General features: G+C 45.1%; 1 protein-coding gene across 13 annotated transcripts in view; it reads right to left on the bottom strand.

The window, feature by feature from the left end:
• Positions 1 to 26,540, bottom strand: part of MAPT (microtubule associated protein tau) — a 91,616-nt gene that overhangs the window by 5,774 nt on the left and 59,302 nt on the right. For 4 of the 13 annotated variants that reach the window (XR_012642690.1, XM_074978808.1, XM_074978805.1 and 1 more), the window contains exons 6-12: positions 20,944 to 22,017; positions 17,988 to 18,043; positions 14,878 to 15,075; positions 11,895 to 12,024; positions 10,273 to 10,326; positions 8,920 to 9,185; positions 3,728 to 3,820 (exon numbers count right to left, since the gene is read on the bottom strand). Coding sequence is in view for 11 of the 13 variants with exons in the window: in XM_074978808.1 (XP_074834909.1) it covers positions 3,728 to 3,820; positions 8,920 to 9,185; positions 10,273 to 10,326; positions 11,895 to 12,024; positions 14,878 to 15,075; positions 17,988 to 18,043; positions 20,944 to 22,017 (1,871 nt within the window). In the remaining 2 variants the exon portion in view is untranslated. Of the gene's footprint in view, positions 1 to 376; positions 416 to 3,727; positions 3,821 to 8,919; positions 9,186 to 10,272; positions 10,327 to 11,894; positions 12,025 to 14,877; positions 15,076 to 17,987; positions 18,044 to 20,943; positions 22,018 to 26,540 lie in introns of all 13 variants that reach the window. The other 9 variants (XM_074978810.1, XM_074978811.1, XM_074978814.1 and 6 more) reach the window with 6 other exon arrangements.

Raw genomic sequence — 26,540 nt, 5'->3', positions numbered from 1 at the left:
AGGAAAACACCACCCAAGTTTCAGCATCACCAGAGAAAATAAAGTCACCGGGTACACAGGGACACAGTTTCCATTTGGGGTAAAACGTAGCTGAAACCCCCATAAGATTAAGACACCCGCAAGGGTAGAAGAGCTTGCTACCAGAACCCGTGAAATCATTCAAGCCCGTGCGTAGAGGCCTCTCTCTACAATCAACATGTTGGCATGCACAAATTTATCATTATTTGTCCACAAGAAGGGGAAAACAGAGGCAGTTTAAAGTGCTTAAGTGAGAGGAAAAAAGTGGAAAAAAGTGGAATGTTTAATTAAGTTTCATACACAGATCAACCAAAAAAAAAAAAGGTATACTAAAGAGAAATTTTTTAAAAATAAATACCTTTTCTGATGTAAAACTTAAAGTTTATGTCCACAAAAACTGAAAGAACAGAAATGGTCAATGTGCATAGAATAAGTGACTGAAATATGGGTTTCCGAAAAAAATGTTCTAATGGAATTCAAGTTTTTCTCTAAGTCACAAAGTGATTGTTCTAAAACATGAATCCACAATATTGGAAAGTATTACAGTGGTTCTCAACCAGAGGTCCAGGGCCCCCTTGGGGGCCATCAGCAGATTTCAAGGGAACACAAGAGCAGATTTTAGATTTCCCACCAAGCAGAGCCAGCATTAGGCTCGCTGAGGCTCAGGGTAGAAAGCAAAAGCCCCACTAGGCTGAATCCGGGGCCATAAGCCCCCCACTACATAGGGCGAAAGCCAAAATCTGGCCAACGTCACTTTGCAGAGGTCCCCTGAGACAATTGCTTTGTTTGCTATGCACACAAAGCAAAAAAAACATTACTGGAGCACAGCTGGGCCAGGGAGTTTTCATAGCATGTTGGGCAGAGGTTGGTGGGGTGCGGGGGGGGGCAGGTTGAAAAGAAAAAGGTTGAGATCCCCTGCAATATTAATCACAGTGCATTAAAAAAAATTAGCATGTCTGACTCTGTACATCTGATCACTTAATTTAAATAACGCCATTTAAACCATCCCATTCCAAGATTTGGGATCGCATGACACTGAGTGCCTGGATTTTTATATTTTGGGCATGTGGGTAACAGCCTTTGGAAACCTTGAAAACTGGATACACAGGACAGCAGTGTTGCAATACACACAACACAGACAGTTGAAGTAAGTCTGGGTTTGTAGTCACAAGAAAGAAAACACTAGAAAACACTGAAACATTCAATTACAGGTTCTTGAAGGGTCTCGCAGACCCAGGCACACCAGGGGGAGGGAGGGGACACACGCACACGCACACGCACACGCACACGCACACGCACACGCACACGCACACGCACACGCACACAAAACCAGTAGCAGAAAACAGGAGGGAAAAATATCCTTATATCCCTCAAAGTTAAAGCCAGATATCTGATGGAAATACCACAGTGGTAACAACCCTTCCTTTGTTTGGATGTGGTTTCTGCAAGCAGATACCAGAGCTCACATTCCACACGCAAGGGCGAGAGAAAAACGGGAATAATGTGAACCCTGCGATTTGGCCGCACAGAGGACAGAGATGGGCATGGAGATGGACACAGGGAAATTCTTCTTTTAATCCGCACAAATGGCAAGAAAAAAGGGTGACTCAAAGAACCACAGTCATTGCAGGAACTCTTCAACTCCTTCCACTGAAATTAAGTCATAACCAATCAAAAGACAAGACAGAATGAACATAATTGAGCTCTGGTGTCTATAGCATCTTCCCTCTTCAAAGTGGTTTACTAATAATAAATGGCCACTTTCTAACCTCCTCTCCAACCCCTTCACACACATCACTCAACTGACTCCGGCAATCCTTCCGGAGGCAGAGAATAGCCAACCCCATTACTGAGAGGAGGCTACAGACACACAAAGCCTGGACGAGAACTCAGGCATTTCTGGCTTGCAGGCAATGCTCAGACCACCTCTCATGTAACGCATTGCTCCAGAGGAGCAGAAAAAGGAGGTCTCACCGAATTATCAGATGACACCCCAAAGTGTCATTGCCTAATGGCTTTAAAAAAAAGAAGTTACTATAGCAACAGCTCATTTCCCATTTTATCTGAGTTCTTTCTGGCAAGGAACATGAATTTATTTGCTCCTCCTAGAATGAATCAGTGGCAGAGTGCAGGGACAGCCCCACACACAGCAGCACTGTGTACCCAGATAAAAATCAGACTGTAGGGGGACCTATACTGAGGTAGCACAACCCCCCTCTTCTTTTCCTACAGCTTACAGGACACGTGCTTCGAGGCCTTCTGATGGGCCAGTTCTGGTTGCTAAACAAATAAACAGGCAACAGGGTCAAGCTCTGACATTGTGATTGCATTGCTTGCTTATTTGTGAACACTGAAAAGACAAGCCTTCTGCGCCCCTGGGGAGGGAGGGGAACCACAGACAGGGGAAAACAAAAGGAAGTCAATTGGTTTGAAAAGGCTGCAGGCTGCTGCTGAGCGTAGGACAGCTCCTTTATGCTGGTCACAGACAACAGTCTGGGCACCCATCTCTGGGAAGCTCCTTCTCTCCTTATTCCTCCAAAGCCAAACTGCGCCTTCAGAGACAGGTCCATTAAGTTACTCCAGCTTTTCAGCAAATGTGGAGGCAGACACTAGATTTAACTTACAGACAACACTGCCCAAAGCATCCTGCCTCCAACTGCAACGTGAGGACACGACTGATTGCCGACAGATTTAATAGCTACTGAACTCATTCCACAACCAGGTTTTATTCGTTTGTTTTTTCCTCCATGGTCCATAGGAGTTCACGTCAAATCTTTGAGTTGAGGGCCCATTTACAAACTGTACGTAGCTTTGGGGAGGACCCAGTGTTCCCCAATTCTTTCCAGGCATGGGTGGAATAAATTTTGTCATGTGCACCAAGGCATGTGCACCCCCAACAGAAATACATGCTACCCACAATGGGTGGCGCTCTGCCCATCAGCTGGGTGTCACATGAATCTCTCTTAGGAAGCCACCCAAGTGCTTAACTTATGGGGAATACTGGTAGGTCCCTACCAAGCTGCCAGTGTCACTATCTGGGTCCCCCCATTTAAGTGAATAGCTTCAGTTGGAGAAGTCTAGTGCGTATATCAGAGAATCCAGCAATATTCTGCAATAAGTCCTCCTAGGCCACTGGATAAAGCATTGTGGAGACTCTGTCATTAGCAAGGAGGTGCCCGATCTTTTAAAGGACCAGGGAATTCATGCATCATCCATTACCTGAGTTTAAATACAGCTCTAGGCCAATGACTGGGGGTCTCAGGTGTTTTATACGGTGCAGCAACTGCATGTGGCGTTTTACAATACAATGGGACTTCAGCTGGTCAGCACATCCTAAGCTATCTGTGACAATGACTGGCAAACAGAGCATTAGCATCCGCCTCATCTTCTGTCTGTTACCGTCATTCCATTCCGCCGCCAATAAGGCGCTTACACCAGGTGGCTAAAAACCTCTGGGGCTCACAAGGTATTTTCTTATGGAAAAACTGTTTCTTGAGGGATTTTCAATTAAATCTATTCATGCAATGCTTGTACAGCACTCGGTAGCGTTTATCTAACCTTGTCTTCCATGTTAATGGGTTAATTTCTTGCACCTCACCAACGGCTACCTGACCGTGCGGTCACACAGTAGCACTGGCGGTTTAGCGGATTTAATCACGGCACTATTAGTAAGCTTTGTTATAGTGCATGAAGGTGTGCAAGTACTCACACTGCCGCCTCCCGGGCTGTGTTTGATATTATCCTTTGAGCCGCACTTGGATTGAACGTTGCTAAGGTCCAGCTTCTTATTAATTATCTGCACCTTTGACAGCCAGAAAAAGAGCATGAGTAACAGCACCACGCCGCAGAGATCAACTCTGCGTTAAACAGCCCATGTGGCCGAGTGCCACCCCGTACCGAGAGCACTGGCTTAGTGTAGCTCTGTCTACTCAAGTTCTCTAATTACTGATTCTACAGAGGCTGCCAGATGTGAGCAGAAGCTGAGCAGATCCTAGTTAAAAATTGCTGGTCTCCAGCGTAGGTAGCCCCAGTTTATAAGAAAAACCTACTCAGCTGTCCATGTTTCCTTTGGCAGGTTTCACTCTGAATGTGCCAAGCAGTAAGTGGAATTCCACAGGAGGAAAATAAAAACTGGGCTGGGGCTGCGTAACAGCCTCAGCTCTTGTCTGGTGGGGTTAGATAGCAAACAAGGCTCAAGCAACCTCCCCGCCACCCCCACCCAAACGCAGGCAACTATGGGGCAGTTTAGAACCACATTTGGCAGCTTGCCCTACCTCTTGCTCGGTGAAGCTGCAGCATAGCCGAGTGGGCTGTTATTCAGAGCAGACGGACAGAGAACAGAAGGGACAGAAACAGCCAGCTTGGAAATGTGGAATACGGCACTTGAGGGTTGGCTGGGGGAGGGACCAAACCCCGTGTGCTGTTCCAGAGAGTTTCCAACACCTGAGACAGAATGAGTGGTGACCCACGTCCTTGCACTTTACAGAAAGTCTTAAATTCTGGATAAAATGGGCAGCACTGCTCAGTTAGGAATGAAGCTAAATCTAAAAGGATTTGCCTCTTTGGCTCTGTATTTCGTATTCACAGTTACACGCAGTGTCTAAATACACATACACACATACAGGTGACTTCCATACTGTTATTCTCAGAATGTGTGGCCTGTCCCCCCCATAACTGAAGCCCAGTCTACAGACAAATTAATTGTCTATATTACCACTTCCATAGAGTCATAGAATACTAGGGCTGGAAGGAACCTCAGGAGGTCATCAAGTCCAGCTGCCTGCCTAAAGCAGAATCAACCCCAACTAAACCATCCCAGCCATGACTATGTCAAGCTCGGGCTTAAAAATCTCTAGGGATGGAGATTCCACCACCTCTGTTGGAAACCTATTCCAGTGCTTCACCACCCCTCATAGTGAAATAGTTCTTCCTAATATCCAACCTCGACCTCCCCTCACTGTAACCTGAGACCATGGCTCTTTGTTCTGCCATCATCACAGACCAGCTTCTCTCCATCCTCTTGAGAGCCCCCTTCAGGAAGTTGAGGGCTGCTATCAAATCGCCCCTCACTCTTCTCTTCTGCAAACTAAATAAGCCCAAATCCCTCAGCCTCTCCGCGTAACTCCTCCTCCACTTTAATGAGGGAGATGAGTTTTTACAGAAATGGCTGTATAAACACAGCCCCCAGTGTGCACACAGTTATACTGGTATGAAGGTACCTTATACCACCATATAGTCAGCAACATCAGGAAATGCGACAAGAGGAGGAGAAATGCTCACTCCACTGTCGACGCAGGAGTGACAAGCCAACACACAGGCAGGCAGACGGCATTAAATGCTCATCGGCCGTGCAGGAGATGTGCACACCAGCACAGCTCCTGCACTACTGCAGACTATCACGGCTGCCACCATTAAGGCTGCATCCCAGTGCTCCTTTCTACATTTCATTTTTAAAGGGCCGATGACGGGAATGTGCAAACTGCGGGCTGACGAAGTCCCCGTGGGAATTTTTTTGAGCCTCAGCATGATTAGTCATTCTGCAAGTCCGGAAGCAAATCCATTTGGATGGGTTTTTAAAACAGCAGCAAGTCATTAAGTGACTCTGCACAGACAGTACATCATACACAACACATCAGACATTGCCAATTCAGTAAGACGTGTCTGCCTCTCCCTTTACATTTTTTTCCCCTCTTATCCTTTTGCTGTCGGCCTTTCCTCCAAGTGCCCTGGACCGTCATCCATTAACATCCCCTTGAAATCAAGGGATGAAGGGAAATACCTGGAACATGTAGCAGTCATTCAACACCACTTCTGACACCCAGCCCTGCACCATCCACCAGCTTGCACTGCCTTTTAAAACAAACTCAAAATGTCTTCAATTTGTTCTTGACACACTAGCTATGAAAAAGGGCCTGATTTTCCTACTCAAGATATCACAAGAGCTAAGTATACTTAGTAGCAGTAAGACCCCAAAAGGAACACTGCCCTCTTCCCTCCCACAGAAACATTCTTACTGAATAAAAAAAAAAAAAAAAGACACAGAAGTTCACTTGTTAAGATGATGGTGGATGACTAGATAGGTGACTTCAAAGAGGAAATGGCTTGTTAAAACAAGCATAGGGTTTAAATCAGTTAACAGTAAGTTGTCTTTTCTCTTTGAAAACTGCAACACTATTGCAACTGTAAAGACCACCAGTCCCAGTTTATTGTATGTCCTAACACAGACTGCTCATGCCAAAACACAAGAATGACCGGACTAGGTCAGATCAAAGGTCCACCTAGCCCAGAGTCCTGTCTGCCGGCAGAGTCCAATGCCAGATGCCCCAGAGGGAGTGAACAGAACAGGTAATATCAAAGTGTCCCTCCACCCTTTTTCAGCCTCTGACAAACAGGCTGCAGACACCATTTCTACCCATCCTGGCTCATAGCCATTGATGGACTGAACCTCCATTAATTTCTCTTTCTTTTTTGAACCCCGTTAAAATCTTGGTCTTTCCAACCTCCTCTGGCAGGGAGTTCCACAGGCCTGCATGGTTGGAACTTTTTTTAGTATGGTGCATCAGCTCTGCCCTGAGTACGCTGCAAAAACCAGCTGGTATCAAAGGTATCTTCAAGCAAGACTAATTTTAGATGGCATAACAAACCAGCACTGACTCCAGAGGCCACTTCATACACTGTACTAAAAAAGCAGAATGTGACAACTTAATTGACAGTTGCCAGCTACAGCAAAGAATGCTCATTTAAAAAAAAAAAACACTAAAAAAAAACGCAAAAAGCCTGGCAGGCGACATACCGAGGTCGTAAATAAATGTCAGCGTTACATGTTTACCAAGCAAATTTCCTCAGTCAGACAAAATGGCTCCCAAGGAGCCTGAGGACAGTACAGAAGGTACATAGTGACCCATCCCTCAGAGAAACAGCAGATTCTTGTAATCGAACGTACTGTTATACTATACAAAGAGCAAACTGTCTGGCCAACGGTGTCCTCCTCCAATTGGTGTTCAGCTCCTGGAAGGGAGGAGGGGTCCCTGAAAACAAGCTAATATGACATACAGAGGTTATTAGTCCATCATCAGCCACGGACGGATCGAGAGCCCAGTCCAACAGGCTTGTGTGGAATGAGAAGAAATCTAAGCTGATGAGAGGTAGGGGGCCTGGCATTCTAGTGAAACCAAGAAGTCTCCTGACCCCTCCAAACAAGACCAGCTGCTTTGCTGACTCTTTTCTAGACTAGTCTATCTCAGGGTAAACATTTGTTTTCCGTTCTCCAGAGGCTATTAAACAAACCAGTTTGACAGGCTTAGTATGGCTCCTTCCCCACCTGCCCACAGAGTGCCCATAGTTGTGTGGTTCGCCTGCTAAACTGGCTACGTTGGCCTCCCTCGGAGGGGCCATGCAGCCAGACAGTCTTATATCTAACTATTTGTATTTCCATCACCTTCTTCACTGGATGGGCATTTCCACTCACTGCTCTCCTTCACTGTCCCAACATAAGCTGCTTTACCACATCAGACACAAGTCCCAACTCTGCTCAGTGGTGTGTGCCCGGATCCTCCTGAGCTTGGAGGACGCTAAGCACAAAAGTTAAGAGACAAGATTTGGGCCTGGGGTCTGAGGCTTATGAAACAGTTTGGCCATGTCTACACGACAGTGATCTTTTGAAAGATGATCTCCCAGAAGACCTTTTTAGATAGAGCACGTCCACACAGCCCCTGCTCTTCACGAAGGATGGACTGGGGAATCCAAGCATCCAGCATCGTGAGGACAGCTCTTTCGAAAAAAGGGCCCATGGAGCGTCTACACACGCTTTTTTCTGAAAAAAAGCTGTCAAAAGGAGGTGCTCTTCCTGATTCGTGAGCGGAAGAGGCCTTCTGGAAGAACCACCGCGTTCTTTTGATTTCGGATCAAAAGAGCACATCCTGTGGGTGGACACTAAGCGTGTTCTTTTGAAAAAGGGCCTGATTTTCCAAAAGAACTTGCTAGTGTAGACACGGCCTTTGTGTCAGGCGGGAGGTTGGAGTAATGGAAGACGGGGATGCTGAGAACACAGTCAGGAGAGACCTCCAGCAAACCTCCAGCTGGTACACCGCATGTCTAGTTCAGCAGGTCCCTGGAAAGTGCCAAACCCCATTAAAATGACCGCTCCAGAAAGGGTCAACAAGACTTAAAAACAGCTATTACCCATTTCTGCCATAGCAGTTTACTTTCCCTGGTCCCTGAAGAATTATACAGCATGAGAAAAGATAGCAGGAGATTTCTTCCATAGAATCCTACGACACTAGAACTGGAAGGGACCTCGAGAGGTCATCAAGTCCCATTCCCTGCCCTCACGGCAGGGCCAAGCACTGTCCAGAGCCTCTACACCATCCCTGGTAGGTGTCTATCCAGCCTTACTAACCACGCACCTGACCGGAGAGAAAGTCACACACGACTCGATTCTGAGCTTGTGACCTCTCTCTTTCCCAGATCGGGTGGTACCCTGGATGCTCCGGGACAAATTGCTTGAACAATGTATTCAGTGAAAAAGCGCTGATGGGTGCACCTACTCAACCCACAGCATCACACCTCCCTGTCTGGTTAGCAGCGCTCTTGCCAATGCTGTGCAGACAGCTCTCCGAGGCTGCGCCATGACTCAAAACTCAGGCTTTGCAGCCCAAGCCCCTCCCTTGGCTTACTGAGCCACAAAAGCAATTTCAGCCTAACCCTTCCATCCTCTCTCTGAGGTCCAAAACCAGATAGTGGCTGGAACTTAGGCAAGCTACTGTCACCCACAGCTGCTGTTTCAACTTGATTCGTCGCAAGCTCCCCTTCTATGGTACAGCAAGGCAGAGCTCTCCACTCTCAGTCAACTCCATGCAACCTCTCTTCAACATCCACCAGGAAAGCAGATTTTAGATTTACCTTTCCACCTCCTGGCTGGTGCTTCAGGTTTTCAGTGGAACCAATCTTGGACCTGACGTTCTTCAGATCAGGCATGGGGGCAGTAGATGTCTGCAGGCGGCTCTTGGCAGAGGCAGGCGATTTTGGTGGCGTGCGGACCACTGCCACCTTCTTCGGCTCCCTGTTCGGGGGAGTTGGCAGGGAGGGTGTGCGGGAACGGCTGCCGGGCGTCCCGGGTGAGCCTGGGCTGCTGTAACCACTCCTGTCTCCAGACTTGGCTGGCTCACCTGAAATTCAGACACATACACGTAACCAGGCATCGGAGGCCATGTTTCTTTGCAAAGTGATGCCAATGTTTATTGAATCAATCAAAACACTCCAAGTGCGCCCACCTGCTATCGGACATGCAGAATGTTCACGGAGTCAACATTCACCCTCAAGGGCGGTTAACTCCCTCTTGTTACTTGCCAGATAAGGGATGACTATGGCCAATCACTATAGACAAACACCAACAAACTGAGACAAACGAATAAGGATCCTAGATGTTAGAGTCTGAGAGCCTGGGAGAGGCGTAGCGTGGGGAATCAAAGGTTGGGAAGAAGGTACATAGAACGGCACCTTCGTCTAAGGATTTCAAGACACTTTAAAAATGCTTTGTTAATAATACCTAGCTCTGAAGTACAGCTTTCCATCAGAAGATCTCTAAGCATTTTAGAAGGGGCAGATGAGAGGACATGTTATAGGTGGGGACACTGAGGCACAGAACAGGGAAGCAGCTTGCTCAGTGAATGTCAGAGCCTGGTTGTTCATCTGACCTCCCTTGGAGCTGTAAGTTTGAGCTGACCACATTCAAAACCTAATACCCATTATTCAGCAATACCCAGCATGATGCTGCCAACATCTACAGGAAATTCAGATAAACTGATCCCTACATTTAACTCCTGAACTAATCCAGACAGAGACTGAGAAAGTGAAAGTGGGAAACAGTCTCACTCACACAGGAACAGTATGGGAACTGAGGGAGAATAATACTTTAATGTTGATTTGCTCCATGCAACAGGAGTAGAACAACACTAGGTACCTGTATTTCTTCAATTTTAAATTTAGCCATAAATAAGAGCATCTTCCCAATACACAAAATTAAGCTGGTTTTGTGAAGATAGATCTTCAAAACCTAGCCTTCCATGGGGCTGTGAAATTAACCTCTCAGTGCCTGACAAGTTAGGAACCAAAACATTCAGATGCAATTTTTTAAATTAAAAATATGAAAACGGAAAACCCTGAGAAATTGAAAAGCACTTCCAAAATAGTTCAGACAGCAGAGCAGCCTGAATTGTTTCCAGGCTCAAATGGGGGAAAAGATGTAAATTTTACCTTTCTCAGATTTTGCTGCTGTGGCTGGAGGCTTTTTCTGCTCCTTCCTGCCTGCTGGAAGAAAGTTAAAGACCTTAAGTAAAATCAATTATGCATCAAACTTTATTACCAGTTTCTAGCATCTGGATAAAGAGAAGAAATATTCAGCAGAATACACCATTTTAAAGGTAATTTGTACCCTCTGGAGCAAAATCCCTAAAAAGCATCAGCTGTGTTGGTCTAATTCCCCCATAATTGTATTAGGGGAATGTATCCTACCTAACAATGATTTACAAAGATGCCTCTATTCCTACATACAGCTCCTTTCGAGGGATGAATGAGTGGCCTTTTGAAAGAGCTACCCATCATTTAACAGGAAAACTAGATGGAATAAAAAAATGCAGCAGTCTAAATCTTCCAAATAAGAACAGAGCGTAACCAATGAATTATACTCCCAGAGGGATCTAACCAGAGGATATAGGAGGTGCAGCTGTCATCCCAAACTAAGAGGGTTTTTATGAAGGAAGCAGACAGATCAGTATGCAACCAGGCTTATTACACAAAACTATTCATGAGTGAAAAAAGAGGGAGTCCTGTGGTACCTTAGAGACTAACAGATTTATGTGGGTTTAAGCTTTCAAGGGCAAAAATGGATGTAAGTGGGTTTTTGTCCACGAAAACTTATGCCCAAACAAATCTGATAGTCTCAAAGGTGCCACAGGACTCCTGGTTGTGCTTATGGATACAAATGAACACGGCTACCCCTGACAGTCGTAGTGAAGTTCCACTCTTAGCTCAATATGCACAAAACTGTGGTTGGTGTTAAACAAGTCAATGCTATCACACCCACATGTGTGAATCTATTTAACCCTAGTGAATGAACACTGGGGACTATTCTATAGGGTTCCCCAAGTATAGGAAGACTCACTCTACCTCACTGTAGTGGTATAAAGGAAGCTGCTTCTCAATGAATGACACTTCGGTAGGCAGAAAACCACACTGAGCAAGAACTAGATGAAATACAATATTTATCCAGCCCCCCGCCGTTTTCCTACTGCTCCTTCTCCCAGTACACCACAGGCAATGCAAGCTCTCTTGGGCCATCAGCATTCCTGATAGCGTGGGATTTCACCACATGAACATCCCAGACAGACAGACAGACAGGTCCGATTTCCCACCTCCTTTCTCCAGCTCTTACGGAGTCTTGGTGACACTGCAGCACCCAACAGGGTAGTTTCAATGGATCATTTCTCCCAGACAAAGGAGATTATCTAGTCTGTTTAGGCTCCGTGACGGCCGCACTAATCATGCCCTCATACCCATGAAGAAAAAGCACAGTACACTGAACGCTCATCCTTCTGCATCTCACATCCATATCCCACCCCCACGGCCTCACAATGCATCTGGGCTCCTGACTTTGCACAGCAGGTCAGGGAGGAAGATTCTTCTTCTGCGGTAGAGGAAAGGGCACTGAGTTCTTCGTGACATGTTATGCTCAAAAGTCAACCTGCACATGAACCCCGATGCTGTTTTAGGCAGGGGCGATCCCCAATGCGTTCCAGAGAGAGAGGATCCCTGCCCCCTACAAGCAGGCTGAACACCCACTGGGGATTTGGCTGCATGCTGCTCGCACTCCTTCCTACCAGCACTGGGAGGCGTCTTGGGGGCCGTGGGCGTTTTGGCTGGGATCCGGGTAGCGTTGGCTGGGCTCTTCTGAGTCTGTGCTGCAGACCTGGGAGCAGCCATCTTCATCCCGCTTTTCATCTCTGGACCCTGGTGGCACAGTAAGGAACAAACTTTTACCACATGGGTTGCAGACCTATGAGAAATGACCGCCCAGTGCCGAGCAAAGGGACATTCCTTTCTGTTCAACTCAGGGCACAACTGTACTTACCAGAATATCGACCCAGTCAGGGTCGATCTTCCAGAGTTCGATTTAGCATGCCTAGAGGGGATGCACTAAATCGAAACATCGCAGCGCAACAGTCAACCCTGGTACTCTTCCTTCTCACAAGGCATAAGGGAGGTTGACAGGAGAGTTTCGCCCATTGACCTCCTTCTATGAGGGCAGCCAAATAAATCGATCTTCGATACGTTGATGCCAGCAACACAACTGTCATAGCTGGAATTGCGTATCTAAGATCGACTTTCAGGTCTAGCATAGACCTGCCTTCAGACAATCGTGAGTACTCATTGGTGCTTGCCAACATCAACCCAGGGCACTGCCAGGAGGTTAGGAGGGTACAAGGAGCCACTTCCAGTAAGACCTCCACATTTTAGTTGTATATGTGTCTTTGCTTCTTAGGATGCTGGCCCACTGATGATGTACCAACTGCACCAGCCCCAGTGACTGGAAGCCCAGAGTACCTACACTGAAAGGGAAGCCATGCCACCCTCCCAGGCAAGCAGTTCCCTTCTGCAAGGTATGCAGTGCCATGAAATGCTTTGCTATCATTCCCAATTAGCAGGTCTGACCAAAAAGCAAGTCCACATCTTTTGCCAGTTCCTAAAACTCTTCTCTCAGCAACAACAAAAGCTTCCTTTCCCCATATCTGATAAATTGTGGTGTAAGTTCACTCAACAGCCCTCCTAGGATGCTAAGAAGTTTTTATGAAAAATTAACCTCACTGGATCAAGTCATAAAGCCCTGTTCAGGTGTAATGGTGCTTAAAAATATGAAAGCAGAATGAAATATCCCTTTTCCCCATTCCCGCTCTGGTCTAGTGGAGTATTTCTACATAGCATCCTTATTCCAAAATAACGCTGCTACACACAAAAATGCACTTTGAAATAGCACTTGGCAATTTCGAAATACATGGTCTAAACACATAGGCTGTTTCTACACAAGCCACTTCCTTAGGAAGTGGCATGCTAATACACGGAGCAAAAGATGCTAATGAGGCATGGATGCCGATTTCTCATGGCTCATTAGCATAAAGTCACATGATTTGGACTCTGGAAGACCATTCTTCCGGACTCCAAAACGCCATGTAGAAGCATGTCCCCAGGGGGAATTCCGGAAGGAAGTCCTTCTTCCGGAGGCCCCTTCTTCCCTAAAACTTTTGGGAAGAAGGGGCCTCCGGAAGAAGGACTTCCTTCCAGAAGCCCCTTTGGGGCCACGCTTCTACGTGGCATTTTGGAGTCCAGAAGAACGGTCTTCCAGAGTCCAAATCACGTGACTTTATGCTAATGAGCCATGGGGAATCTGCATCCGTGCCTCATTAGCATCTTTCGCTCCGTGTATTAGCATGCCACTTCTGAAGGAAGTGGCCTGTGTAGAAATGGCCATAGAGCCCATTTTGAAACAGAGCCATTGAACGCACTAGGACTTGCTTCAAAATAGGCACTATTCCTCATGAAATGAGGTTTACCAATTCCAAAATAAGTAAACCACTATTTTGAATTTATTTCAAAATAGCACTTGCATCATGTTGACACTAGATTAGTTATTTCAAAGTAATAGCTATTCTTTCTTAAATAACTTTGCTGTGTAGACGTATCCTTGTTTATTAATCCATTTAATCATGCAGGGTAGCTTCCTAAATCAGGTTCAAAACCATTTACTCCCTTTCTGATGGATGACTGGGTATGAAAACTTCCATTAAAAGTGTGGGGGGGGGAAAAAAAGCTGAAGTGCTATTGGTCAAAGTGCAACAATTTCAAATCACACCTCTAAAAAAAAAAAGTTTGAGTATTTTGTTGTTTGTTTATATGCCAGGAAGGGAAAGCACTAAGCATTTTTTTTAAATATCATTTGTTACTATTTCTAACTGTGAATGTGAAATTTTGCTTTTTAAAAAACGTAAGCCAGCCCTGCAGCAAGGTGTGTCTCCATGCTGGAGATCAGAACCAATCAGTTTCAAATCCTTCAGCACAGAAGCTCATCCTATTATTCAAGGTAGGCAATTTCTATTCTCCCCTTTCCTTCAGGTTCTAACAAGTTATATGAATGGAAACCAAGGTGTTTTTTAAAATATACATTATAATTCACAATCCTTTCAGGGAGGTACTGTTTTTTCTGCATCAGTTTGCAACATGGAACACCCACTCACAAGTCTATGTTGACCCACCCATAAATACCAACACAATTTTGTTGCAGCATGAAAGAATTCAATGCCTCATTAAAACATGACAAAACCCTTCTGCAAAAGCAAGAGAGGATTTTAAAAACAGCGTGCAAATGAGGGCAAACCCAGGGAGCCTCCAAGCAGATGACGGAAAAGTGACTGCTCTGAACAACACTGAAATTATAACATTTCCACAAGAGCTTCTCTAAACGACAACCCCCTCTCCCAGGATAGCAACGAATTTCTTGGTTAAGCTACTTTTTTTTTTTTTTTTTTAAATAAATACCAGGCACTTCAGCCACCCCCAAAACAAACTGGAACGGTTGTCCAGCCATTCCTGATTGAAGTTATTTATAGTCTTGGTTGGAAGGGATTTTCAGTCCCATTTGCTCCGCCAGTAAGTAATTTGGAGGACACACTGCCCACATACTCAGCGTATACAGCAGCCTGGAGAGAAGGGCTGATCTAACTCAGCATCGCCAGGAATCGGTCAGGAACGCGCATGCAAATCGTTTTCTTTTAACGATAGCTTTGGTTTCCTTTTCACCCATTTCCTTACCTTGGGCTTCGCTTCTTTCACTCCTGTACTGGCAAGTCGGGATGTGATGGCAGAGACTCGTTTAGGAATGGATGCTGGTGCTGAGGACCCAGCAGGACTGGAGGGGTTTTTCAAAGGGGTTGTACTAACAGAGGAGGGTCGCTGGGGGGAAATGGAGGATCTATCTTTCAGGGGTGTGGCAGAGGAAGGTGTGGATGTCTTCAAACAAGTAAACAAAACAAAACAAAAAATAAATCAGCATGAGAAAAACCAAACTGAAAGGGACAGATGGTTAAGTCGAACACACAGGGCTGGGAACTGGATGGGCAGTAGACCACGGCAGAAGTCATAGATGTGCACAGCTACACAGGAGTCTGAACACTTGGGGTGTCCAGCTTGCCAGACGGAAACCTCTCTCATCATGTGGGTGCACAAATGGACTTAAATCCATTTGTTGGCAGCCTGGTAGCTCCCCCAACATGAGAGATTTGTGGACTGTCAAGCCAATGCCCCACAAAACTGCACCCTACAGTAATCAGTGAAGCTGTGTTTGACTTCATTCACCAGGCTTTTAAGCCCAAAACACTACGTTAGTGTGATCGACAGCGTATTTAAGGCTCAGAGGCTAAGTTAGATGTGCATATCACACGCCCTTAGATGCCTTTGAAAAGGCCAGTCTTACTGCAGCTCTGCTTGAAGTTTTGCTTTTTAAAGTGCTGGGCATTAAGTACACCATTGCTCCCACAAATCAGAGAGAGTTTAAGGCTGGAAGGGCCCACTAAATCATCTCGTCAGACCTCCTGTACATCACAGGCCAAACCATATCACACCCACTTACATCTCTGCTGATCCCCTTCACTCATGTTGGGCTAAAGCATAACTTCCAGGAAGGCACCCAGCCTTGGCGTGAAGACACTACCCTATGCAGCTTTGTTCCAGTGTTTAATTCCAACCACTCCTCACTGCCAAACATTTCCAATTTAGCTTGTTTATTATTTCTAATTTACTTTGTCTTGCTTCAAGCTTCCAGCCCTTGGTTCTTGCTGTGCCTTACTTTGCTAGGTTGAAGAGCCTGCTGGTAACCACTATTTTCTCCCCATAATAGTACTTATATACTGTAACAAGCCACTCAATCTTCCTTGTGATAAGCTAAAAAACAAAATCAGATTAAACTCTACATATCTCCCACTAAAGCAATTTCCCCGCCATCAATTTCTGCATTCTCTGCAGTTTTTGTACATAAAAGAGGACACCAAAACAGAGTAATATCCTAGTATTTTCATCATCAGGGCAAATCTCAAAGGGAGCTGAGTCTCACCACTCCTGTATAACATGCAAAACCAGCTCCCTGTTCCCTCTCCTTTTTGCCCCATTTAGTCATCCAAGGACTGTGTTAGCTTGTTCTGTTACAGGCTTTTAATACGGAGACGCTTGCCTGCGATGGTTCCTTGGAACTCTTCTTCCCAAGTCGCGCTCAATTCTGTAAGCACAGCATCTAGATGTGTGGCTTTGTACTTGGCTGCTTAAGACACTTTTTCTTTAAGCGGGCCCAGCTTCCTAAGCCACCAGATTGCCACGTATGACTGCATCATCATCATCATCATTCATCATCAACCGTGGGCTCAGCACCCGCTGGTGTCAGATGCTTCTCTCATTATTTCCTTCCATCGTTCCCTGCCCAGTGCGGAGTGGCTTAGTTTCTGTAGACTAGCTCCGCACCAATCTACTATATTGTCTACCCATTCTCTGCGAGGTTTGCCTCTCCTCTTCGAACCGTCCATTACGCTGAATGCCAGGGACTGCTCTGTCATCCTTATTGATCACTCTGCCAAATCTGTCTCACCTACCAAGACTATGTCTACACTAGCCTGTTAGATCAACCTGCTTCATTTCTGGTACGGACATGTGAAATTGACCTCTCAGGAGTCACAGTCGACCTCTGTACTCTTCACAAGATGTAAGGAGTAAGGGAGGTGGACAGGAGAAACTCTCCCATTGACCTTCTTCAGTAGGGACAGCCAGGTAGGCCAAGTGCAGATATGTTGATTCTAGCTACACATCTTCCATAGCTAGAATTGCGTATCTGCAGTTGATTTATTTTGCCTAATGCAGACATAGCCTAAGAACAACCCCATTTGAGGAGGATTGCTCACCGACAACTAATGTTTGAGATATTTCAGTTAGCTAGTGATCCATTTAACATGTGCTTTGATACTCTGTAGCACTAACTTCCTAATCAGGGTGTCCTTAGGCATTAAGTCAAGTGTAATAGCATAGATGTAATATCTTTAAGGGCTAAATTTGTTGTCTCCTCAAAGAATAACACCAGGTTCACCTGGCAAAGACTTATTTTCCATAAAACCACATTTCATGCCATTAATTATATTCCTATCTTTTAATTCTTTATTAATTTAATCCTGCCTCAGCTTCTCCATTATTCTTCCAGGGATTTCTATCAGGCTAGTTGACCTCTAGTTACCTTGGTTTGTCCTTTTTAATATTGGCATAACATTATCACTCTTCTGTACTTGCCCAGGAGTTGGACTGGGTGCATAATTCAGAGCGCAGCACTCTACTGGAGTTGGACAATTTTTTAATTGTTGCTCAGAACAAATGTTCAGACTTGCTCTTTCTTTCTTTGGCAAATGGCAATTGTGTAAGCTCAGAACTGCTCACTCACCAACCAAAGCCCCAAAACTACAAGTATATTTCACAAAGGCTTACTGCCCTTGCAGATCCATGGATCTGATGCCAGGACTGAAACTCAAATATTTAGAGTAAGTTTTTGGAAAGTGAAACACTTTGGATTCCTGCCACATACCCTGAAGTTCTCTTTCAATTGACTTAAAAAACAAAACAAAACAAAACCAAAAAACATGCCCTGCAGTTTAATTTTAAAGGCCACAATTTTTTTCCTGAGTCGATTCTTCAAAGGTTCATGATTTTAAATGGCTGTGCTGTCCAAAGGAGGGGGAAGAAAAAACACAAAACACATGAAGAGAAAATAAAACTGGAAATTAATGGCAAGGTCTCAAACAAATAATGATTTTGGCCAAAAGCAGCTGGGTGTAGATGGAGTCTAGAATACACATGTAAGATTTACATCATATTTCACATATTTGTCATCTTACCTTAAGCTTTTTTTCTTCAGTACCAGTTCCATCTTTGTCTTTACTGTCAATACGAGCTGAAGAAACACAAATAAAGACAGTAACTTTCCGTTTCTTGCGGCTGCTAAATAAATATCCAATACCATATAATGCCTGAATTATTGTAACATGCATTAGTGTTCTCTTATCTTCTCATTTCAGTTAACTCTATTAATAAAAACAGTCCTTATCAAATTACTTCCAATTAAACGTGTTCTTGCTGCATCACTGATTAGCCACAGCACAGGAGAAGATGCATTGGAATGGCCACTGGGCTCCTCAAAAACACACTGCAAAAGTTATATCAGACCTTCCTTGACAAGAAAATGGACACGTGGTTTTTTAATGGTGTCTTTCAGGTTTAGTACCGACAGCTCTATTCTCTCAAATCTGTCTCTGTCCCTTTGCTCTTAAAAACAAATGCAGATAAGGTTTTAAGCATCACATATGAAAACAAACTCAAGAATGCCTCTCATCTACCAAGGAAAGGTGATGAAGATGTTATGTAACAGAGCTGCTTGATCTTGTTTACAAAGTCACAGTTCAGTGTATTACTTGAAAAAGCAATGTTATTTCACATCCACTTGCAATCTTCATCTCTGTCTTACTGGCAGATATGACTCCTTGGGCTTCCATTTCAGAACCTGTAATATCTCTTGAGACTTTAACAGCCAAATGAAAGCCATTTAAACTAGAGTAGTAATGAACATATAGGTTTTTTTATATCCCCCATTAACCTACAAACTACAACAGACACTGCAATTCTGCAAATCAAGAGATTAGAAGTATTAAAAGAGAAAAGTTTGTACTAAACTACAGGGCAATACCTAAATTCACTGCGCTCCCAATCAGTAGCTAAATTCCTTCTTAACGTGAAAGGTAAAACAGTTCAGTGGTTAGCACATGGGTGCTGTAAACTCAGGGTTGTGAGTTCAGTCCCTGAGGAGGCCTTCAAGGGTCTGGGGCAGGTTATATTTTTAAAAAAAAAAAAAAAAAAAAAAAAAAAAAAAAAAAAGGAATCATGATAGGTTCTGCTGTGAGTACAGGGGACTGGACTCTGTGACCTCTCAAGGTCCCTTCCAGTTCTAGGACGTATGTATCCTCTAAACTTTGGGAATTTATTCTGGCTGACAACAAACTCTATAAAGGCATTTACAAACATAGCTCAAGAGTCACAGTGAACCCAAGTAGCACCATAGCTTACCTAATGTCTTTCCCTTCCATAAAACAGCCAAAGTGCCCTGAGCAAAGAAGGTGGTGGCATATGTTGAAGATTAAAAACTCATGGTATTGCTGGCTGAAAAGGGAAACACCCAGCCCCTTTTCTGTTCCTGTTACTAGATCAGTAGCTGGAACCTTTAAGCATATCGTGACATGCGGGAAAACAGACTCAACTGTGTTTCAAAGAGAGGAATAACAGGCACCTCCATCCACTAACCTACTGGTACTAATGATGGGTTGGTGTCATGAGGAGTGAATGAAGCTCCTCTGATCGCTAGTAAAATTAAAAAAAATCTGTTGGGGGCTTTAACTCCCCTGGAAGCACCTGACAACCCTCAAATGAAGGACAGATTATGGGCTGAATTTTCAGGCTGACATAGCTAGTTGTGCCACAACAACATTCAGGCATCTAAAGAAGGGGCTGGATAGCTCAGTGCTTTGAGCATGGGCCTGCTAAACTCAGGGTTATGAGCTCAATCCTTGAGGGGGCCATTTAGGGATCTGGGCAAACAGAAGGGGGAAAAAAAGGCTGTTGCTTGGCCCTGCCAAGAGGGCAGGGGACTGGACTTGGTGACCTCTCAAGGTCCCTTTCAGCTCCATGAGATGGGATGTGTAGGAACTGCGCAGACATGCACACCTGCATTTCAGCAGCAAATGATTCCTTCAGAACTCTATATATGCCTGGTCTGGCCCTGAAGAACTTGTATTGTGTTCTTAATACCTACCTACTACAACATGCTTGCTAAGGAGGCTTGAAAGTCAGCAGATGTATTTTTAAAGGGATCTCATTTGGATGGCTTATTAAAGCAACTGAAAGAAAAACCTGCATTTTGTCTTGGGAGAGGTTTCCTTGGGCTGAAAGGAAAAAATAGTTCTGAATACAGAGGAAAAATTGCCTGTCACACTAGCAAAGGCAATTAGGCCCCAACAGGCACCTATTCTAGCTAGTTAAGCTAACTTTGTTGCATGAACTTGGCCACCTAAATTTAAAGCCACCCAATGGCAGTGCTATTAGCTGAGCAGTTAAAGGGTCAAGGTCTCTCAGCAGACACACTTAAGCATCTAACAGTCAGGCTACACCTCACACAGGTCATTTGTACCATAAACCAAAACCTCAGCCATCTCCCTGGAATTGTCCTGCACATAGGACCGGGCTTGGAAACTGAGGACACAGCCTTGCCCTCTGTACTCCTCCTTTAGCATTAATTGAGCTGACATGAAAGGCTGGCTCTCAGAAAACGTAGAAAGTGAGTTGGGGACCTTCTGTGCCTTCTTAGCAACAGCTGTAAAACTACACAATCTACTCTGTCGTGACACTGCTCCAGCGGGACTAATGCCCAGGACAACTTTGGCTCAAACTCGGCCCTTTTATCCATAGTTAGGGCGATGGATGAAATTGAAAAGCCTCCACAACTGCTTTGAGAAACCCAAAGACACTGAAATGAAAAGGGAGAACAGCACAACTGGGAACATGTCAGTATCCGTGCAAGGACACGTGCAACTGAAGCCTGAGTGTGAGGCAAATGAACCAAACATTAAAGGCGGGGAGTAAAGTAAAAGCGAAAAGCAGCCACACTCGCTGAATTTGTTCAGAGCGAGCATCCACGGACAGCTGCCAAGCAGCAGGATTCCAGGGTTGCCAGTACTGGTTTTAGCAGCTTTGCCCGAAGCAAGTCATTGAAGAAACAAGCGTGGGACAGGAAAATGAGACACACACCTTTTAAATGAGGAACCCGACTGATTCGTTTCTCTGACATGCGAGCTGCAGGTTTCTTTCTGGGCGTCTCTTGTTTCTCCATGGACTGCACCATTGCCCCTGTCTCCTGCAGCAAGGGAAAACTTCTATCTGCCACGTCCTCTTCTAACCTATCAGTTGCTTCTAACAGAGAGCCTGAGACCTCCCCCTCCCTAATTACATTAGCTTCAACTTCCACTTGGTACATCCTTTCAGAGAGCAAAATCTTGGTGATGTCTTCATACCCCTTCCCTGACACCCAGAGCTGAGCATCATCTAGAATCTGCTCTGCTTTATGCGCTTCACTTTCAGGAAGAGGCCTCTCATGAGATGCTTCTGCCAGGTTCTCTCTGGGTCTGCCTTCTGCTGGAAAGGCACCCAGATCCATAGCTTCCTCGGGCCCTGCTGGAGGGACACATGCTTCCAACATGGAGTCTTGTGGTCCTAATGAGGACGGTGAATGCTGCTGAACAGTTTCATCAATATCACGGTCTTCATCTTTTTCCTGTCCAGGGGCCTCTTCTTTCAATTTCCCTCTGGTGTATAAAGGAAATGGCCTGTCTTTTATATGAGAGCTGTCCTCTGGATCATACACCGCATCCTCAACACCTGGGGGCCACTTCTCAAACAGAGCAGCCAGTTTCTCGCGATGGAACATTTCAGCTCCTGGAGCACACTGAGATAACCGGGAAACTGCTGATGCAGCAAACTCTTCAGTGGACACACCGTGACCTGCTTCATCTGCCAACACTTGACCCACTCCAATATCCTCTTTACTACCACAGTACCAGGGCTCGTTAAACAAAGTTGTGGAGGCAGGTTCCTGGCTTTCGTCAGAGGTTCTGAAGTCTTTGTACATGTCCAGGGGCGCTCGTATCGTGGCCTCAGCTCTGGCAGGAATTTCTGCTACCTGTTCTCCAGCATGTGTTTCATACCAAGGGGCGACAATCTCCGAAAGAACCTCACCTGATAGTTTTTCTGGCTGAATTTGACTTGCCACATACTCTTGACTTCCAGGTTCCACGCTGTCCCACAGCCTTGGGGAGCTTAGCTTCTCTGGGGGCGAAGAGGGAGGGTAGGATACCAAGTGTGGCAAAGAGTTAGCACAGGAATTTTACTGGAAAGTGATTCTTGTAACACAATAAAGGCGTAACAGACTTCTTATAACCATTCTACATGGAGTAAAAATGATCAAGTCCTACACTGCCACTTGCAGTAGCAAATTCAATTCTGCAGTTTCTCTTTGCTTTAAAAGGAAGCTTGTTCCTGTAAATACACTTAAAATCAGCACTACTCCACTTTACTTTGATGATACACATTGGGTCCTGCCATGAGGGCAAGGAACTAGACTCCGTGACCTCTCGAGTTCCCTTCCAGTTTAGTATTCTATGACTATGAATTATCCATCATCTCTGCCTGCCTGCTCCATTGCTGGGAAGAGGTAAAGTACCAAAACAAACACAGGATGTGCCACACCTGGTCAAGTTACCCTGCCTCCCATGCTGAAAGTCTCAGAGGAAGACGCCTCCCTCCTGCTTCTGTAATATGCTGGTAAGCCATCAGTTATGTCCACCACGTCAGTGCATGGCCTGAAGGCTAACACAGGGTATCATTCCCTTCACTTGTACGACTGCATGATTTTCTAAGCTGCAAAAATTTTTACGCTGCTGAACATCACAGACTGATCACATGCCAAACGAACCATTAGTTACTTTCACTTGCTCAAGATAACTTAGTAGTTTGAGCCCTGGCCTTACAAACCCAGGAGTTGTGAGCTCAATCCTTGAGGAGGCCATTTATGCGTCTGGCTTAAGAGACTTTTAAAAAAAATCTGTCAGGGCTCCCAGGAGGACAGAGGCCTGGACCAGATGACCTCTTGAGGTCCCTTCCAGCTCTATGAGGGACATAAATGTAAAATAATTAAGGACTGTTAGGTGTTGTGTAACAATAGTGACAGAGAGATAGCTGAGTTAGTCTGTATTTTATCAAAACAAAAAAGCAGTCAAGTAGCACTTTAAAGACTAACAAAATAATTTATTAGGTGATTACCTGGCCCGTTATAAGGATTCTTTTACTTGCTTATTTTTTTATCTAACTCAACTTCCCCACCACTCCCCCGCCTCTCTGCTCTTCTGATTTGCCAACCTTGATAACAATTTTTCTGATTTGTCAACCTTGAAAACAATTTTGGACCTCTGTGCTTTATATACAGATACTCCGATACTTGTGCTTTATATACTGAGTCTGTTCTGGTATGGCTATGATCTGAAGAAGTAAGTCTGTCCCACGAAAGCTCATCACCTAATAAATTATTTTGTTAGTCTTTAAAGTGCTACTGGACTGCTTTTTTGTGTTGTGTAACAGCATGTTCTCGCAGGATGGACCCGAATGAAAAGGCATGGCTCTTCTCCCTTCCCTAAGGGTCCCTATACACTTGAATTCCGCCCCCCCAGCTCCTGTTCTGTGAAAACTAAATAAGCCCAGTTTGGGGTAACACAGCTCAGCCTCCAAGAATTCTCACTGTCTTCACTTCTCTAGACCAGTCGTTCCAAACCTGGGGGGCCTGTGAGAATACTGCAGGGGGGGCCACGGAAAAAAAAAGATGCATAAAAATGACCCGAGAAAATAAGTTTTAAATAAATTCCAAAGTTACAATCAACTGTTATTTTGAAATGAAATCTCTTGCCAGCTGAAAATCTATGCTGTGGTTTCTTTTTTCATGGAACGAAGCACACAGAGTGGCTAGAACTGGCTTTGATGGGGGTCTGCAAAAGATCTGGAGAGGGTGAATCGGGGGCTGCACCAGTGAAAAGGTTGGGAACCACTGTTGTAAACTATTTCTTCTTCTGCTACGTCCCTACCAACAGCTCCACACCGCAGCTCAAGGATACTATGTCAGTTACATGTGTCCTCGGAGCACAGGACGTAGGTGGAGAGGATGAGTGGTACAACAGAAACACCTGGCTCTGACTGCAAACAAGTTGTGTTTGTATGTTCCGCCCACGCTGCGGAGCAATTAGCACCATAACACTGCACACCCACTTTGGAGCAGCTACCGTAAAATGTTAAGAAAAGTGGAACTTACATTCACAGAGGCAAAGACTTAAGGCCAGAAGGGAACGCCTGTGATAATCTTGCCCACGTCTACGCTACGGACCTATTGAATCATCCAACCGTAGCTACATTAGCATTGCAACTTTGTTCGGGGTGTGGAAAAGCTACAGCTGAGTGGTGGAGTTATAATTACCTAACCCCCTGTGCAGCCAGTACAAGGTGAACGGGAGGAATTCTCCAGGTGACACAGCTATCTGGGGAGGTGGATTCACCATGTCAATGGAAGCAGCTCTTGGTTAAAGCTCTATAAGAAGCATAGTCGTACTCGTGCAGGGGCAATGTTATAGCACTGTACAACAAGACACCCCCAGTCTGACATCTGGCGAAACACAAGCCAGAGAATCTCACGCCTCAAGCTCATACATTCTGGTGAGATAGAGCATACCTTTTAGAAAGGTATCTGATTGTCAGGAGATCATCGCGGAGTTACAGAACATCCACCACACCGTCAGGTCAGTTGTTCCAGGGGTTAATTAAAAACACATGACTTATTTCTACTGCGAATTTGTTTAGCTTCAGACTACGAACCACTAAGCTTTTTCATGACTGTCTCCTAGCTCAGAAAGACCACGTTAGGGAAACTTCCGTACTAAAAATCGAGAGCGTCCTTTAAAAAAAACAAAGAGAATTTTTCAAAATTGGGATAAGTATGTAAAAATCACAACTGAACTAGCCTTTCATCAGTGCAATGCTAAAAGAGCTGCCTTAGGCACATACTCGGTATCTCATGGCGGGACAAGGTCCCCAGTAGCGCAGTGCTTGAGAGGGCTGGCACCGCCTCCATGGTCACCCTTCTCAAACAGAGGCGTATGCGCTGGCTGGGCCATGTCTCACGCACGACGGATGGCCGAATACCGAAGGGCCTCCTCATCGGTGAACTGGCGTCTGGAAAGAGGCCGAAAGGGCGACCTAAATTGCGCTACAAGGACACGTGCAAGCGTGACCGCAGCGCTCTCTCTATCAGTGTGAACGCCTGGCATTCGCTCGCCTCAGACAGGCATGCCTGGAAACAGGGAGTGAAGGAAGCTCTTGCTATGTATGAAACTACCTTGGTGAAGGAAGCGGAAGACAGGAGAGCCCTCAGGAAGATCCATGCCCGTGATACCGGAGCGACATCTGCCTAGTGCTGCTCACAGTGCGGAAAGGACCGCCACTCCCGGATTGGATTGCACAGCCACAGAAGATGCTGCTCGAATCAGTCCCACTGGGGCACAAACCCATGATCCCTCGGGATTGAAGGATGCCTACCTACCTAATGCTTAAGTGAAGTCATCATTGTGGAGTCCTAAAATTCATGATTCAAGAGAGATCTGAATCTGATACCAATTGACAGCTGGCATTAAAATTGGCATCAGGCCATAGCCAGAGCTGCCTTGATAACCAAAGGGCATTACACAGACACTAGTACGCTAACTAGCAGATCTCATTTACTCAGGCGCTCTACAGGTGAATGGAACATACCACAAGGATAACAAAAGCAAAGATGTCACCACAACCTTTGTTAGCTGCATTTGCAAAATGCATTTGTAGTCCTAAAGGCAGACCAAGGGCAAGGCGTGATCAACAGAGTCTGTAACATCTTAAATGATAAAGTTAAAAATCTGTAGATTTAACTTGAGAAATGCTCCACTACTCTTGCCTCTTGAAGCTGAAGAGCAAGCTTTCAACTTCCACAAACCAAACCAACGAACAGTACTCCTGCTAACTTCTTCTCACCCACAGGTGGAATAAATTTTATGTGCACTAAGCCAAGTGTGGATGTACACCACCAGTAGAAACACACACTGCCCAGTCTGGGTGGCTGTGGGTGCTCTGCTGATCAGCTGAGCAGCACCTGAATCTCCCACAGGAATAAGTATCATAAAAAAAGATGTGCCCCTTTTGAAGCGTTACTCCCCATTTTCAGAGACGTAACAATTTACTGTATGGAAACCATGGTATTCAGTACAGGAAAAACTTTTAGTTAAACATCTGGTGAGAACAGAGAAATGGACAGAGCTGGACAGGGTGGGCAGTTACCATGCAGCTCTCCCACCACATCTGATACAGACTTTAAGCTTGACCTACGTTCTAAGCTTGGTCTGCTTACACACAAGAACCACCAGTCACTGAGGCTCACATGATGACGCTGTTACACAGTTATGGGGTAACTTCTGTAGAAAGTAGGATAATAACAACCAAACTCATATTTACTTGGAAGCTGATGTCAATTCTGTCCTGAATTGAAAAGATAGAGAAAAATAGTGACTTCTTAAACTACACTAAGTTTGAAAGTACTTCTCTCAGCTTACACAAGTTGTGTGTAATTGTGCAGGCAGAGAGTACAAAGGATACACACCAGATAAAGAAATTCCTTTCACATATATGCTGCCACCAAGAGAAATAGCTTCCAAAATAGAATTTACTCAAGCTTTATTAACTGAGCATCCTGTAACTGGAATAAGACGTGGGAGCATGAAAACAGC

Source organism: Carettochelys insculpta, chromosome 28, assembly GCF_033958435.1.
Source record: "Carettochelys insculpta isolate YL-2023 chromosome 28, ASM3395843v1, whole genome shotgun sequence".
Classification (NCBI taxonomy): Eukaryota; Metazoa; Chordata; order Testudines; family Carettochelyidae; genus Carettochelys; species Carettochelys insculpta.
This window is presented reverse-complemented; position numbering and strand designations above follow the sequence as displayed.